Source organism: Leucoraja erinacea, chromosome 6 (genome assembly GCF_028641065.1).
Source record: "Leucoraja erinacea ecotype New England chromosome 6, Leri_hhj_1, whole genome shotgun sequence".
NCBI lineage: Eukaryota > Metazoa > Chordata > Chondrichthyes > Rajiformes > Rajidae > Leucoraja > Leucoraja erinaceus.
The window spans coordinates 76,767,659-76,785,221 of NC_073382.1; the positions used below are offsets into that span (position 1 = coordinate 76,767,659).

Consider the following 17,563-nt stretch of genomic DNA (forward strand, 5'->3'; position numbering starts at 1 on the left):
CTAATGAGTAAAATAATCCAACAATTAACAGATCAAAGGAAAGCTTTTGAGTTCTGTCATGTCAGTTTGAATTATGATGGGAAATGTAATAATGAACTGGTGAAGGAGTCTTCATAAACATCAATCATAAAGCAAGACCAAACTGATAACCTTTTTTCTTCAAAATGAATTGAGTGGCTAATCCATTGTGGTCTTCTCCTGAGGCTCCCATCATATTGTTGGAAAGGCACAATTAAATATACATGCTGCCACGCTAAAGCCAGTACTTTGGAAAAATCTCCAAATTGCGCCATAATGTTCCAGCAAATCTACATCTGTATATATCTGACCTTGTATTATGTTTGCTAAGCATGTGCTGTCCATGAAATGCTTCACAATTCTTATTTAAAACAACCATGAAATGTGCTATGGCACCTTATTATAAAATTATTGAAACATAAATCACAGAAATAAGTCCTTTCAGCCCACCTTGTGATGCCTATTAATGATCTGGATGATGGAATTAAATGCAACATTTCCAAGTTTGCGGATGACACGAAGCTGGGGGGCAGTGTTAGCTGTGAAGGGGATGCTAGGAGGCTGCAAGGTGACTTGGATAGGTTGGGTGAGTGGGCAAATGCATGGCAGACGCAGTATAATGTGGATAAATGTGAGGTTATCCACTTTGGTGGCAAAAACAGGAAAGTAGACTATTATCTGAATGGTGGCAGATTAGGAAAAGGGGAGATGCAATGAGACCTGGGTGTCATGGGTGAAAGTAGGCAGGCAGGTGCAGCAGGCAGTGAAGAAAGCAAATGGTATGTTAGCATTCATAGCAAAAGGATCTGAGTATAGGAGCAGGGAGGTTCTACTGCAGTTGTACAGGGTCTTGGTGAGACCACACAGTATTGCATACAGTTTTGGCCTCCTAATCTGAGGAAAGACATTCTTGCCATAGGGGGAGTGCAGAGAAGGTTCACCAGACGGATTCCTGGGATGTCAGGACTTTCATATGAAGAAAGACTGGATAGACTCGGCTTGTACTCGTTAGAATTTAGAAGATTGAGGGGGGATCTTATAGAAACGTACAAAATTCTTAAGGGGTTGGACAGACTAGATGCAGGAAGATTGTTCCCGATGTTGGGGAAGTCCAGAAGAAGGGGTCACAGTTTAAGGATAAGGGGGAAGTCTTTTAGGACCGAGATGAGAAAAACAATTTTCACACAGAGAGTGGTGAATCTGTGGAATTCTCTGCTACAGAAGGTAGTTGAGGCCAGTTCATTGGCTATATTTAAGAGGGAGTTAGATGTGGCCCTTGTGGCTAAAAGGATCAGAGTGTATGGAGAGAAGGCAGGTACAGGATACTGAGTTGGATGATCATCCATTATCATATTGAATGGCGGTGCAGGCTCGAAGGGCCGAATGGCCTATTCCTGCACCTATTTTCTATGTTTCTTTGTTTCTATCTGTGCTAATCCCATTTACCCACATGAGGCATGTAATCCTACCTATCTTTCCTATTGAAATACCTGGCAAACATCTTTTGAACATAGTTATCTGCCCTCGCTGCCTCCTGTAGTAACTCATCCAGATATTCACCATCCTTGCTGCAAAAAACATAACTCTCAGATCTCTATCAATTTCTTCCCTCTCACCAAAAACATGCCCCCCAGTTCCAGACACTCCTGGCCTGGGAGAAAGATCCTGACTATCTAGCCTGTTCCTGTCTTTCATAATTTTATAAACCACTTCATGTTTACTCCTCAGCCTCGTCCGTTGCAGAGCAAATAAACCATATCATCGATAATGTTAATCACTAATGATACTTTGAGGTCCACCAAGGCCACTTAGCCAAAACTTAATGGTAGATTTTGATTCCATGGTGAGATGAGATTAATGTCATGGCAGCATTTGACCTGATGTGTCCACATATGAAAACTTGAGGAACTACTCAAGGAAATCAGTAGGAAAGATCTCCAGTGATTGTAGTTATGCCTAGCACAAAGGAAGATGACAATAGCTATAAGAGATCAATCAATGCTGTTCGGGACCGTGTACCAGGTCCAACAATGTTCAACAGCTTCATCAACAAACTTCTCTCCTTAGTAAGCCCAGAGATGTTCATTGATAATTGCACATGGTTGAACGCTATTTGAAATTCCTTAGATAATGAAACCATCTATGTGTGCATGCAACACATCCTGGGCAACATTCCAATTTAAGCAGATATTTAACAAACAACTTTTATGCCAAGCCAGTGCCAATTACTGATCATCTTCAAAAAATACAGTTAACCGCCTCTATTTGACATCATCACTGAATTCCCATTATCAATTGGGCTGTCATTGGCCAGAATTTCAAAAAGACCTGCCATAAAAAAAGTGGTATTATTAGAGCAGGTCCATGATGCAGCATTCTTGGTGACCGCCTCACCTTCAACCCAAAACATTTCCATCACCTAAAGATACAAACCAGAAGTATCATACTATTTTGACTGCTGGATGGAGGCAGCTGCAACAATACTCAAGAAGCTCAACACAATCCAAAGAAAATAAGCTTTCCTTTTGATTTTCCATTCATTAGCTGTTCATCCTCCAATATCATACTATTATCTAAATCCCAGAGCAATTTGTCAGTGTCTTCCCAAACCCATGTCCTCACGGCCTAGCAGGATATGTACATGTGGAAGTGAAGTGACCACTGAGTTCACCGCCACATCACACGCAATTTGGACCGCCATTCCTTTATTTTTACTGGTTCAAAATCTTAGAATTCCCTATCTAACATAACTGCAAGTACCTACAAAACAAAACAGAAAAACTTGTCAGTTCTAACTACTTCATGGTAAATTCTATTTGCCAACAGAAACAGGTTATGTGAAATGTTCATCTCATTTATATTTATAAATACGTGTATACATGGGTGAGAGAAAGACAGATGTAGTTTTCCACTCACGTCTCTGTAAATACATGATTGTGACACCTCAAAACCTAATATTAATTTCACCTTTTACTTTTACATTGCAATTTTTAATTTTTAATGTACCCATATAATAGATTATATTATATTATATGGGTACATTAAAAAATAAAAATTGCAATGTAAAAGTAAACGATTTTCTCAAAGAGAGAATTATTTTGTCAGAAATCGTCTCAATCATATGCCTCTTAATTTTGTGGATAGCAATTACAAACGCTTCCAAAAAAATAGAGCTGCTGAAACCATTACTGAAAAATTGCGCTGTTGGATCTGAGAAATAAATTTTACTTAAAATAATATATAAAAACGGAATTATTTCATGAATTAACTTGCAATCACTGTGTCTTGCAGTTTAAAGGCCATAAGGTATTCTTACTAACCTTCCCAGGGGAGGCATGACAGCTTGTAATCTTGTGCTGTTATATTTCACACTTGGGTTGCAGCACACAACAGGAATCAGCAGTTCTTTATTGATTGTGACAGCTAAGCATCTGACCACATATTCTGGTATGGACTCACTATTCTATTGAGGTAGCTACTTCATGTTGGGAAGTTCAGTTGTCCTATTTTACTCTCAATTGAAGTGTGAAGGTGTTCAAATGACATTACACCGTAAAATGTTGGTGGCATTAATCGAGGGGCATTTTAACTTTTTTCAATGTTTCCTCTTGAGAGTGCTAACCAGATGTGTCATACACATATTAACCCTTAGATTGTCAGCAGAGGAACAACTCCAGGACTGTTTGGAGTCTGTAGACTGGGCAATGTTCAAGGACTCGGCAACGGACTTGAACGAATACGCCACAGTCGTTACAGACTTCATAAAGAAATGTGTGGAGGACTGCATCCCTACAAAAACCTTCTGAGTGTTTCCCAATCAGAAACCTTGGATGAACTTTGAGATCCGCACTCTTCTGAAGTCCAGACACAGGGCATTCACTTCCGATGATACAGTGGCCTACATGAAGACCAGATACGACCTTGGTAAGGCCATCAAAAAGGCCAAAAGGGATCTGCTCCAAACTGGAGGATGAGACAGATGTTCGGCAGCTGTGGCGGGGCCTGAATGCAATCACCTCCTACAAGGAGAAACCAGGAGGCAGCTCGAATGTCGGCGAAACATCACTCCCTGACGAGCTCAATGCGTTTTACGCACGCTTTGATAGGGAGAATACTGATGTGCCTTCCCGACCCCGCATTCGCTGTGATGGTATTTCAGTCTCAGTCACAGAGGCCGACGTCAGGAAATCCTTCAGAGGGGTGAACCCCCGAAAAGCACCTGGTCCTGATGGTATACCCGGTCGTGTTCTAAAAGCCTGTGCGGACCAACTGGCTGGAGTTTTTACGGGCATTTTCAACCTCTCCCTTCTGAGGTCTGAGGTCCCCACCTGCTTTAAGAGGGCATCAATTATACCGGTGCCCAAGAAGAGTAATGTGACGTGTCTCAATGCCTATCGACCAGTGGCACTAACGCCGGTGGTGATGAAGTGCTTTGAGAGGTTGATCATGGAGCAAATCAACTCCTACCTCGACAAAAACCTGGACCCACTGCAGTTCGCTTACTGCCACAACAGATCAACGGTGGATGCGATCTCGCTGGCCCTCCACTCCGCTCTGGACCACTTGGACAACAAAAACTCATATGTCAGGCTGTTATTCATCGATTACAGCTGGGCATTTAACACAATCATCCCCTCCAAGCTGGTTACCAAACTCGCAGAACTGGGTCTCTGTGCATCCCTCTGCAATTGGATCCTCGACTTCCTCATTCACAGACCACAGTCTGTTCGTATTGGTGGAAATGTGTCAGCCTCGATAACCATCAGCACGGGAGCACCTCAAGCCCCCTGCTGTGCTCACTCTATACTCATGACTCCATAGCCAGTCACAGTGCAAACTCCATCATTAAGTTCGCTGACGACACCACTGTTGTGGGACGTATCACTGATGGGGATGAGTCAGAGTACAGAAGAGAGATCGAGCAACTGTCCATATGGTGCCAGCGCAATAACCTGGCCCTCAACACCAGCAAAACCAAGGAACTGATTGTGGACTTTGGAAGGAGTAGGAGGGGGACCCACAGCCCCATCTATATCAACTATATGGTTGAAAGGGTCAAGAGCTTCAAATTCCTGGGCGTGCACATCTCTGAAGATCTCTCCTGGTCCGAGAACACTAATGCAATTATCAAGAAAGCTCATCAGCGCCTCTACTTCCTGAGAAGATTACGGAGAGTCGGTTTGTCAAGGAAGACTCTCTCTAACTTCTACAGGTGCACAGTAGAGAGCATGCTGACCGGTTGCATTGTGGCTTGGTTCGGCAATTTGAGCACCCTGGAGAGGAAAAAAGTACAAAAAGTAGTAAACACTGCCCAGTCCATCATCACTCTGACCTTCCTTCCATCGAGGGGATTTATCGCAGTCACTGCCTCAAAAAGGCTGGCAGTATTATCAAAGACCCACACCATCCTGGCCACACACTCATCTCCCTGCTACCTTCAGGTAGAAGGTACAGGAGCCTGAAGACTGCAACAACCAGTTTCAGGAATAGCTACTTCCCCACAGCCATCAGGCTATTAAACCTGGCTCGGACAAAACTCTGAACATTAATAACCCATTATCTGTTATTTGCACTTCATCAGTTTATTTATTCATGTGTGTATATATTTATATTATGGTATATGGACACAATTATCTGTTTTGTAGTAAATGCCTACTATTTTCTGTGTACTGAAGCAAAGCAAGAATTTCATTGTCCTATACAGGGACACATGACAATAAACTCACTTGAACTTGAACTTGAACTGTCATGTAACCAACATCCCACATCCTTTGCACCAGTCTAATAAATCTATTCCACATTCTCTCTAATGTCTGGACATCCTTCATAAATGTAACATCCCGAATTGAACATAATTATCCATTTTAAAAGCAACAATATGTAGACATTTAGCTTTAACAGTCTTTCCCCTTTTTAGAATATCCCTTCAATTCTCTGGTACTATCTTGAGGAGGAAGGGTACCTGTTATCTCCACCCGACATCTTTCAGCAACCTGATATGGATCCTATCCAGATTGAGTTAATATTCTGCTTTGGGTAATGTCAACCTTAAGTACTCTTTCCACTTATCCAATTTAATCCCCCGCTTTTATTTCACTCCTGTGTTCTTTATCATGATGTTGACAGTTTCCATTTCATCTAACAAAACTACAGACTCAGATTCCATATAGTACCCTAGAGATTATCTTGGCCTCCACAAGAAATGTACTCTTTTGCTCCTTATACAGCCCACTTTAGCTTGATTTCTTATCTTGAATGATATCTAGATGTTGCAGTATTAGCTAAAGTGAACATATTAAACATTGTTCTCATTCCTCTGTAGTTGGAAGATGAGAAAATGCTCAAGGCTGATCTTAATGAATTGAAATCTGCGAATATTGTCCTCTCAGTTGTGAGCTTGCATCAAATGGTCTCCTGGTTGGCAGAGCAATAACCAAAGTCATTATTGTTCTGAAAATGAAAGCAATTTCATAATTTTGGCAGTGATATTAATGTTGCTGCCACTGATTTAACATGCCTCCATAGTGTGCATCATTTGCAACCTTCTATGCCACAGCCAAGCTGAAATTATTTGAACTGGAAAGATTTCCAAAATGATACAATTATACATCCAGTCTTATGCATGGTTACATAAGGTTGAATAATGAATATTTCTGGACAAACCCATAATTGCAGTAAACTACCAAATAAACCTAGACATTTTTCCTACTTGAATATTTTAAAATATAAGGGACTTTATTATAGTTTAGTGATATAGTATAGTATATAGTAAATATACTATATTTTCAATTTTCCTTTATCATAGTTCAGCTTCTACTTTAATTATTTATTTGTGACGATCTTTCCTTACAATGTTTTAAAAGTTAATTAAAAATTGTTCCCTGGATCCCCATAGCTGAGGAGTCAATAGACAATAGACAATAGTTGCAGGGGTGGGCCATTCGGCCCTCCGAGCCAGCACCGGCATTCAATGTGATCAAAGCTGATCATCCCCAATCAATACCCCATTCCTGCCTTCTCCCCATATCCCCTGAGTCTTAAAAGTGACTAGCTACAAGGTGATTTGATGACCACACAGCTGTTGGACCCAGAAATTTCCTGGGAGTGGTGTGCAAAGTGTTAAACTCACATCTAAGATGGCTGGATAATTGTGTAGACTTCATTTTAGGTAAATGAATGTTGGCGTTCCTGCAAGACTTACTACAAATTTGAAGTTTATATATTTATAGAAGACTTCTGACCCATCTACCATTCAGCACCCACCCTGCACTTGATTCACCTATCACTTGGTAGGCTTTGCCCCACCCAACTTCTCTTTTCTAGATTTATCTCTTCCTCCCCACACCTCCCCCTCCCCCCACCCCTTCACATCAAATCGAAGAATGGCCCCAACCCGAAATATCATCTTCTGTTCCCTCCACGAATGCTGCCTGACCTGTGAAGGTTTTCCTGCATTTTGCTCACATTTCCAGCATCCATATGTCCAGCAACCATCTGTGCGGAATGGCTGAAAGAGGCAGGCTTTGAAGAAGATTGTACTGCAGATACAGAATAGCATGTGCAACCTCGAAAAGCATAAGGTACACGCAGGTACCTGCCCCACCCCCTCCCTTTGAAGATGGGTAGCCTGTCCATTCCCTTCACGGATGCTGTCCGACCTGCTGAGTTGCTCTGCTTTGTGTTTTGCTCAAGATTCCAGCTTGTGCAATCTTTTCTGCCACTTGATGACTTCCCATTTATCTTACTCGCCAATGTATTCTTATTTTTTCTGCATCCCTCATTATTTTATCCCATGTTTCTTGGAATTCTGTATTCAGCTTGATTCGTTATAGAATTATGAGTATGTCTTTTTCTAAATTTTAATCTCCTTATTTTGTCATCCATGGAGCTTTAACTTTTTCTCTGCCATTTTATCTGCAGGGAAATTGTCCAGTATGTATCTTTTCCCTGAAGATAGACACAAAAAGCTGGAGTAACTCAGCGGGTCAGACAGCATCTTCAGAAAAGGTTACGGTCTCGGCCTGAAACGTCACCTACAGTATTGCTTTTCGCCAGAGATGCTGTCTGACCTGCTGAGTTACTCCAGCTTTTTGTGTCCATCCTACCTTCCTACGCTATCTTCGCTCTGTTGTCTTCCCGTTGTCCATTAACAGTTGTTCCTGATTTCAATCTGAAATCATATCAGTGACAGCCTAGGAACATGCACCAATTCAATAAGTGAAGTGAATGAAAATAAAAACTGATGACCAGCGTGTGTGTTTAAACTTTCAAGGCATGATTTCACACTAGGGGGAGACAAAGATGAGGTAAACGCTTGGCCGGGTCACATGTTTGAACCCACCACGCGAAAAGGGTTTATTTCGGCGAGAATACAGAAGTCTGAAGCAACCATAAAGATAATTTGGTTCGATATGGCGAAGTTACTACAACAAATCATTTCAAATCTATGGCATTCAGGGAAAAAAAAAGATGTTGTTAATCATGACATCAACATTAACTTTATCTGTATACTTCATTGATTGTAACTCCGCAGATACTGTCTGCATATTCTGTTTGTTTATCAAATATTTGTAAAATAGAAAAAAAAACATACACCAGACCAATGATTACGTATCAAATATACTTCCTTAACATGTGGAATGATGGTACTATCGTATGTGTGATACACAAATCAATAAATGCAAAACCGATCGAGGCACGTTTCTTTTCATCGTTCAATGAAAGATATATGAGCTCCGCTCGTATAAACATATTGGTATGGTACTGCTTTTATGAGGCTGTGAATATTTGCTATTTTATTTTCGGGGGGTGGAGAAATAGAGAGGTCTTGTGGTTTTGTTTCAACGATTCCTTAGTCATTAAAACTATAGGTGGGACATAATTTTGAATTAACAGGATTGATGTTGAAAATAGCTGATCAAACAAAAAATTGACATACATAAAACCGTCCACCAATCCCATTGGATAACGTTACATAGGAACGAGTTCATCTTGGAGTGATAAACAGCTTTCACTGTTTCACGGTTTATAGTGCTATCAGAAGCCGGGGCTTGTATTGTTCCTTACAGTGGCCTCGGGTGGAACTCTCCACCAAACCCCAGCTGGCAGCGTCTCGCTGCAGGGTACCTGCCAGTGGCTCTGCGCCCTTCCTCTCAGCTTTCCAAATCGCAGTGTACGATTATTAACATCTCAGGTAGCTGATTCAAACTTCGGGGAAAATGATCCCGCTGTACTCGAAATTATATACATAATGAAATGTTCAAAAGCAATCTCAAAAACGAATGCAAGATGAAAGAACGTCAACAGTTAAAAACAAATCGAATGGGATGTAATAGAATTCTGGTTGAGAAAGTATCCAAGACATTATAATGCTTTGAAATGCTGTTGGCATAAAGTGGAACCTTTCAGTTGAATTAAGCGCCCGTCTGCCGTCTGCTCTTCAGTCGGATTACACTCGCCCTCTTTGATGCATTCCACCAAACTATTTAAACCTTCCTCTTTAAATTATTACAATAAAATCATCCTTGGTATGCAATTGTGTGCATTTTTGTGAATTATCGAGCCTTTCGTAAGAAAACACGAAAGCGAATTTCTATTTTTTATATAAAAATGCAGAAGCTAAAAACTTGAAGTGTAAATGCCAGGATTTCCGGGTTAGCTTTGAGATCAATTTCTGCTTCTTGTCGTTGATCTGGGTTCATTGAAGCGGGAATCTACCCACGCAGCTTTCCAAAGCAGTTTTGCATAGACTCATCTCACCTGTCCTTGAATGAACATTTGAACTCGTTTCAGCCCCACTGCGAATTAGATCATGTTGTCTGCTCTCCCTCCCACATGCATGCAGCATCGACAATGCAGTCTGTGCAGGAATCACAGTTAAATAATGAAACCAGATAATACTATTTTAGTCAAACAAGTGCAAGATTTCTAAACAGGTTTAACAAAAAAAACGCGTGTTCTTCCACTGTACATTGGAAATATGAAATAAAAGTAAAAGATTTGAACGCCCACAACCGAGACATTTTAGACCGTGTGACCGCCTTCAATGCAACATGGATTGTTATTTCACCTTATAAGCCAGACAGTTCTAATACATTTCAAATTATCCAGCTAGCTTATGTTTTAAATGTTCGTGTACGTGAATTTCCAAAATAGGACGAGATTTGATTTTCTTCCACGCTGCATGACGGAACAAGAATTGCTCAGAAATATTCCATTTGGTCAGCGGCAGACCTCTGCTGTGTTAATGTATAGTATAGACTGTCAACAATCATTTAGCATTGTGGATGGAGACGCGGAGTCCATATGCAGTTTTTTTCTTGATGGCGCCTCTTGACGGACTTAATTGCAGCAACTTTTAAAAAGTGTGTATTGTTTCCCAATTTGATTCACCACATGAACTAATTTATCAAATATTTAGAAGCAGTGATATACATTAAAATACATTATTAAATACTACCTTTATTAATAGACGTGCAAGTTATTAAAAACCACCAGATTCTATATTTGAAATGAAAGCCTACATTTTTAATTATTTATCAGAATTAAAATATAACAATACGCCAGCGTACCCACATTTAAAAATGTGTTTCATTTCTATAACTTGCAGCGGAATTTTAAGGAAAATGAAAATTGCCGCCCAAAAACATTGCAATAAGATTAAAGTCGCGATGAGAAATCGTATGCCAACTAGGGGACGACTTGCTTAATATGAATTGTGAAAAATATATATATATTTAAGGAAGAGTGTGATGAATATTTAAGGGGTACAAACTCGAGTCTCCATTTCTTTAGGTTTTCGATGTTGAACTCTAAGGGCACGTTTAATTCGAAACGTAATACCCTACCAATAACACACTATCAAACGGTCTTGAAAGGTCTAGTGTTATACTGACAGGTGCTAAATAATAATTTATAATACTACACTTCGCATAACGAATGCATTGAGGAACATTTTAAGACAATGTCGATTTAATGGGCTTGTGAATTTGCTTTGAAATAGTTTTCTGGATCCTGTGCAATGTGTAAGTGATACCATTCCTGTTGATCGTGGAGTAGTTTCTTTATAGTCCGGGGGCAGTGTTGATATTTCCTATTTCTTTCGCTTCGCAGTCCTGCCAATTATTCCTGTTGTCTGGGTCACGGGAAAAGGGAAAGATCAGACAGTTAGCAAATCCGCCATTTCCTGTAGGTTTGAGGTTAAAATTAAAACTATATCCAGAAAACAGATCAAAGTCTGCAGGTCCGCCGCGGAAAAAAATCACTTGGGTTTTCAGCTACTTGGTGTTAGCTTGAAAATATAGTGACCGCGCTATATAATATATATATATATATATATATATATACACACATCAGCTTATGTGAATTTGCAAACACTTATTCCCCGCCGCTCACTTTCATCCTAATCTACGTTTTCAATACGGAAATGCAATTCTCACAAGTTGTAGCCTACAGTCCGCAGGTAACGCAAACCGGGAAACAACAGGAAATTCAACAGAGACTAGTTTTTGAAAACAAAGATTCGCACATGCGTTGGACGGGGACGCTGCGAGTTCACGGGGTACCTATAAACTCAACAGCTGATCTTCGGTTCCACTTACTTTAGGCTACAGTCGCGAAACTGAAGAACCTTAATGCTTCTCAGCGCTGATTTCCTCTCCGCCCATCGATGTTATTAATCACCAAATGTTCACCGACCTGATGAGCATCGTGTAAATTGCCACATAAAATTTTGCAGTAAACGTGTCGACAGCTGTCTTCGTTAGGGATGATGTTGAAAGGGTTTACGATCATTTCTAATGCCTTGCTGTTGTTGGGAGACACGCGTGACGATTTCTGTTTAACTCATTTATTCCCAGATAGGTGGGCAATGCAAGGAAACGCCCAGGTTAGCACTAACAGCATATCACTAATAAAATGCAATTGTAGTTTCCGTCAAACACAAAATAAACCGATCATTGATCTTGATGCATCCACTTTGTATCAAAATGCAAACTTGGATATGTGTACGTCTTTCGACGGTGCAGCCAAACATCCAGCAGAATGTATTTGCAACTCATTTGCTACTTTGCCTTTATGAAAATGGAGTTAACCGACACGCGAAATAGAGGACGGGTGGAGAGATAACGAGATTTAACACCAATTCATGTCTATCGAGGGTTCTTTGCGTTGAAGACTATCACTATAAATATGTGACCATTTAAGATATTTGGCTGATCCAATCTATTGAATGGCGAAACCGATAAATCAAGATGCACCATAACATCATGCCCTCAATTCATTATTTAAAAGTATATACTATCAATATAAATTAAGAATTGAAAACTATTTATGTCATAATTGGTAATTGCTTTTTAATGTTTTTTAGCTTAGTAACGTTTTCAAATCACAAGTAAAGCCGGAACAAAAAAATACGTTTCTCTTTATCATTGGAGAACTTGTCACCGTGCTGGATGATTCAATCACCTGCATTGATTATATTAGAGTTTTCTTATTTAATGTTGCACCCCACGTTCTCAATTGAAATCTAATCACCCCCATTTAAAGTACATTTAAAGTAAATTGCGTTAGGAGCACGGGATTCCGATCAATCTGGTTCCCGAGACTAACTGTAAATTAGATCGTGTCTGGCGATTGGAATATTTGATTTATAAAACGAACCTCGCTTTTAGCACCTTCGAAGTCCTTACCCCATATTTAAATATCCATAAAGAACATGTACTCTGTGGGGCCTTTTGTTTAACGCGATTAACACTTGATTTTCCCACTAGCTGCACTGAAATGTAGAAATACAATTTCCACCAACTGTATGCTTCAATTGCTCGTTGGAAACACATGTTTTCAGTAATTTTTGCATTTTTTTTGTTTCCTATTTCCCAAAAAAAACCGTCTTAGTATAGATTTGGAATAAGCCTAACTGCATTGAATGGGTTTGTGCCAGGAGTTAACGGCAAAAAATGAACAACTATTTACGCGGGGTCTGATTCATGATGGTTGCATATTTGAACGGCTGACGCTAAACGACCAAACACGTTCCGAAACCAGTGTTGCTGCTTAAGAAAACAGTGTGTTAGTTGAAAAATTTAAATAGTATTCCGTTCCCTTGAAGGGCTCAAAGTTTGGATTTGAACATTTTCCCCGGATGTTTAGTTCAAATGAGTTTCGTCTGAAGTTACAGTTCTAAATCATCTCAATGGATTTGAAAATAACTAAATGATCAAAGCAACCCGCTTTTCGTAGTATTTTTTTTAATAATTAACATTAAATCGAGAAAAAAACCGTTCACCGTGCAGTGGATTCGCCTCGAGTCTGTCTCCGGGCTGAAATCGATGGGACTGTGAGAGGATTCGTCTCGTCAACATGTTATGAAATATTCAAATGAAGTCTCTAGTGGGCGCTGTCGATCCATGGAAGAGACGCAGGTCGGTCGGATCCAGGCTGGCGCCTCGCATGCCCTACCTTACATCATTGCATTTGGTGCCCAGCCCAGGCGTGTCATTCCTTCCATACAGCATAATTGCACGGAATTGCAGCAAGTCAGTAAAGAAAGCAATACGGTGCACTTCCCGTTAGCTACACGATTAATTACCCCATTAAATTTAGGTTTCGTTCTTCACTTGACTCATGTAATCCCGTCTCATTCCCCGCCCCATCCCCCAATGCAGCGTAAGGTAACTGCTCCACTGGAAAACAATTCGCAGGGAATTACGGGGAACCCACATTGTAAAGTGCAAACTTTACCAGTTCATGGAAGTGATAAAGTGTGCAGTGGCCGAGGGGCATTTCCACCGCCCACCATCTTGCATCTCCTATCATGCAAATCAAACAGTAACATGTAGGAAGATGCTGCTTTACATCGAATCACTTGGTTAAAGGTAGACACAAAATGCTGGAGTAACTCAGTGGGCCAGACAGCATATCTGGATAGAAGGAATGGGTGACGTTTCGGGTCGAGACCCTTCTTCAGACTGTTACTTTTTTTTTTGCATATATTTTATTCTATATCTCTCTATAATCACCGTCTATATCTCTCGTTCCCCTCTCCCCTGACTCTCAGTCTGAAGAAGGGTCTCGACCCGAAACGTCACCCATTCCTTCTCCCCTCAGGTGTCCCGCTGAGTTTTTTCAGCATTTTATGTCTATCAAACAGTGTAATGCGATTTGTGATAATCGGCAGAGGTTCCAATTATCAAGTGCAAATGAAATGGTGTGTGGGTTTGCAGAAAAAAGCTTATTGGTTTGGCTTTATTTGGTTACCTGTGCTTTTGGGCAGACTGCAAATAAACTCTGCGATCAGCCTTAATCCGATGAAATAACAATGGAGGTGCGAGAACGACCAGAGTGACTCTTGGCGTGTCCAATGGTAGCGCGGAGAGGGTTGTCTGTCGGGCGGAGTTGCTGGGGCAGGTGGCCGGAGGGACCAATGAGCTGGCGGCAGACGCTGAGTGCTCTCACCCTGGGTTAGTGGGAGGTATAAAGCTTTCTTGCAAAGAGCAAGATCATCACGTCCTGGATCGTGAAAGTGTCCAGAGCGATATACCCAGCACAACACACACACACACATACAAACACACACACGCCACACGCAGAGCGCGTTTGCATGCGCGCACATCGGCTCGTACCTCTGTTGACAGCGGAACAGACTCGGGCATCGCAGACAGCAAAGGTTACAAGCGGAAAGCAGCGTTGCAACTGAAATCTTTGGCTCTTACTGCTGTTACGATGCAAGCGAGTGCCTAGCTGCAGAAAAAATAAGAGTTGCAGCAATTTCAAGGAACACAAGGGGAATGAAGAGGACATTCTGCCGAGAGTAAGATCCGGAGCTCCGCTCAGCTAACAACCCCGGCCGATCAGTAGCGACAGCAACGCGACGCTCCATTTCAAGTTTCGACCAGGCAGTCTCGGACCAGAAGTGCGTTTTTTGTTAAAAAGGGATATCGTTGAGACCTTTGAGAGGAGTCGGACCCAAGAGGAGGACAGGCTAAAAATATATATTTATACCAACATTGCCGGAGAAGAGTGATCAGCGACGATGGCGATAAGGAACTCGTTGTGGAAATACTATTTGGGAGTTTTGTGCGTTTTATGCAGGATGGCTGTATCAAATTGTGAAATTTTGGCACCTATATATTGGAATTCCTCAAATCCCAAGTAAGTAATGACCCTGATCAGGCTCCACACCTGCAACTTTGCTGTTTTATTTCTTATGATATGATATATACATCATACGCAACTCGGCGTAAGGTTAGAATGACTAGCGAGGATAGTCCTCATTGCTATTGTAATCACAAAGATCGACACACGTGCAATGTATCGCAATTTAAAGAGATCCCCAATAATTAGCGAGGGGGGTCTGAGCAGTCCACAAGGACTGTTTGCTTGCTTGTTTAGATTGAAGCCGGAGGAGAATGTTTAGAAGCGGCGATCTCGGGGACTGGGACTGGGCGCCGATTGCTTAAAGATTATTGGCCTTGGTATGTCCAAGGGAAATGTTTCTGAATGTAGAGGGAGTGGGACGGATTTTACGAACGGCGGGAATTGAAAGCAGAACGATATCTGCAGCAGAGATCCAGTTAGTCCCGGTGGCTCGGCTGGGAGAACGGGATCGGAGCGTGGCGAGATTGAAACAGGATACTGCTGGGTCGAAACAGAGACCTCGCAGAGAGCTACTCATAACCCCAGAGCGCTATCTGTTCGAGCAGCGGGCAAACTGACAAGGAAGCAGGTGGCGTTAGTGCAGGGTTCGGGGCTAATGTTCGACAGTATCAAGCGATTCTACCTGATTATGTGCTGGATGAGATTCTACAGTCAATAATCAGGCAGCATCTGAGGCTTTGCCTGAATTTTTTTTACTGCAGGGTGATTATCTCCAAGAAATCTAATCTTTTACACAGACTTCACTCCATGTGTAACGCAAAAGCAGGTTACAGTCGGTATGGATGATCGATCCGAAATCTCATTGGTTTCTTCATACAGGGAGATGCGCACCTTATTTAAATAAAGGCAACATTTAAACTCAAAATATACACCTTCCCCACCCCCACGACCACCCTTTCCCTAAACTCTGCCGGTTTGCTTCTCAGACTACTAATGGTTCTGATTACACCAGGTCCCCATAGTAAAATTACAGTTACATCAGAACAGATCATTAACCGAAGATATTTAATTTGCTCAGCCTTTTATGTGATGGTGTCGTCTAATCACTTCCTCTGAAGGATAATTATCTTTTCAGATTTTCAGTTCGCAGTCTATCACTTTACACGAAGGAAAAACACAAACAGTTAAAACCGTGTACGCCTAGAACTGCCCTGTGAATGAATCAGCATCTTATCGGAGTTTCAGTAAATCCTTAGTTTGAAACTCATTGAGCAAATGTTTGTTTAAAGTGTTAAGAGTAAATGGATTATCCCAGTCCCATCTACCACACAACAGGCTAAGATAAGAAGGTTGGATGACAAATCTAAATATGCTCAGTTTTGGCCCCGCGTTAATTACCCGCCCTCTCCGGCCCCATCCCGTCAAAGTTTAATCACGAGCACACCCGCTCGGTCACTCATTTTTAAGTTACCATAGTATTTATCTCGGCATCAATGCATCGGATCACAAATGAGAGTAGAATATTTCCTAAGCGCTGGTATATGATTAAATCGTGTTTTATTACCATTATTTACTACACGGCACTCTGTGCCTGTTCGCGCTCCCTCAACATTTCATGGTTATCGGTTGCAGATTAGTCGTGTTTTACTGTCATATGTCCCAGATAGAAAAATGAAATTCTTGCATGCAGCAGCTCAACAGAATATATAAAGATAGTGCAGAATCAGAAATAAAACGCGAAAATAAATATCTCCAGAGGGCAGATGGCGGGCATCTAAATTACCCCCAAGAGCTCAACATGTAACTTGTGGTTTGCTTCTGGGCTTTGTCTCTTTGTCAAACAGAAACTCAGGGTCTCCTTCCCCGTTTAAAGAAGCATTCAGGCCACATAAGGGGGAGATGGGCAGGAAGGAGTACTGCCAGCTAAGGCCCGTTCGCTGGTGGAAATCAAGGATCGATGGAGTGTGATCAAACTCGCCCAGGTTTGGATTAGATTTAGGAGTTGGATAAGATACTGTTAAATTGATTGAGAAATCACATTACGGCTTGGCCATTTATCTTCAGTGAAGTGACACTTTCGTTCAATAAAAGTTGCATCAGTTTTCTCCAGCACGTTGGAGTGAAAGAGTAGTGGAGTTTGTTCTTACCGCGCCATCTGCTCCAAATAAAATGTCCACAAAATGCCGAGAAGCGGGTGTTGTTGACCGATGTGGCTTCGGAGTAACTCGCAGTCAGCCGACAGGTGCGACGTTTTACTCAGATTTAGCTGGGAGAAAGAAATGATCAATTACAATGTAGGAATACATTGCAAGTAGAAGATTCGAACTAACTAACTTTGCTCGACTTTTCGTGAAATAAAATCGATTTCACAAATTAAAAAAAAAACAACTTTCTCTAACCCGACACCCTCTGCTAATTTGAGTGATTAAAACACACAAATGCTGGAGGA

General features: G+C 41.3%; 1 protein-coding gene and 1 long non-coding RNA gene across 3 annotated transcripts in view; one reads left to right on the top strand and one right to left on the bottom strand.

The window, feature by feature from the left end:
• Positions 1-9,908: 9,908 nt before the first annotated feature.
• LOC129698323 (uncharacterized) lies at positions 9,909-17,544 on the bottom strand. The gene is made up of 2 exons (XR_008723665.1): positions 17,262-17,544; positions 9,909-11,152 (listed from the first exon to the last, which is right to left on the bottom strand). It is a non-coding gene; the product is annotated as an uncharacterized LOC129698323 (long non-coding RNA).
• The window catches only part of LOC129698321 (ephrin-B2-like), a 58,202-nt gene continuing 55,133 nt past the window's right edge, over positions 14,495-17,563 (top strand). For both annotated transcript variants that reach the window (XM_055637402.1, XM_055637403.1), the window contains exon 1: positions 14,495-15,168. In XM_055637402.1, coding sequence (XP_055493377.1) covers positions 15,050-15,168 — 119 coding nt within the window. In that variant the 5' untranslated portion in view covers positions 14,495-15,049. The remainder of the gene's footprint in view (positions 15,169-17,563) is intronic.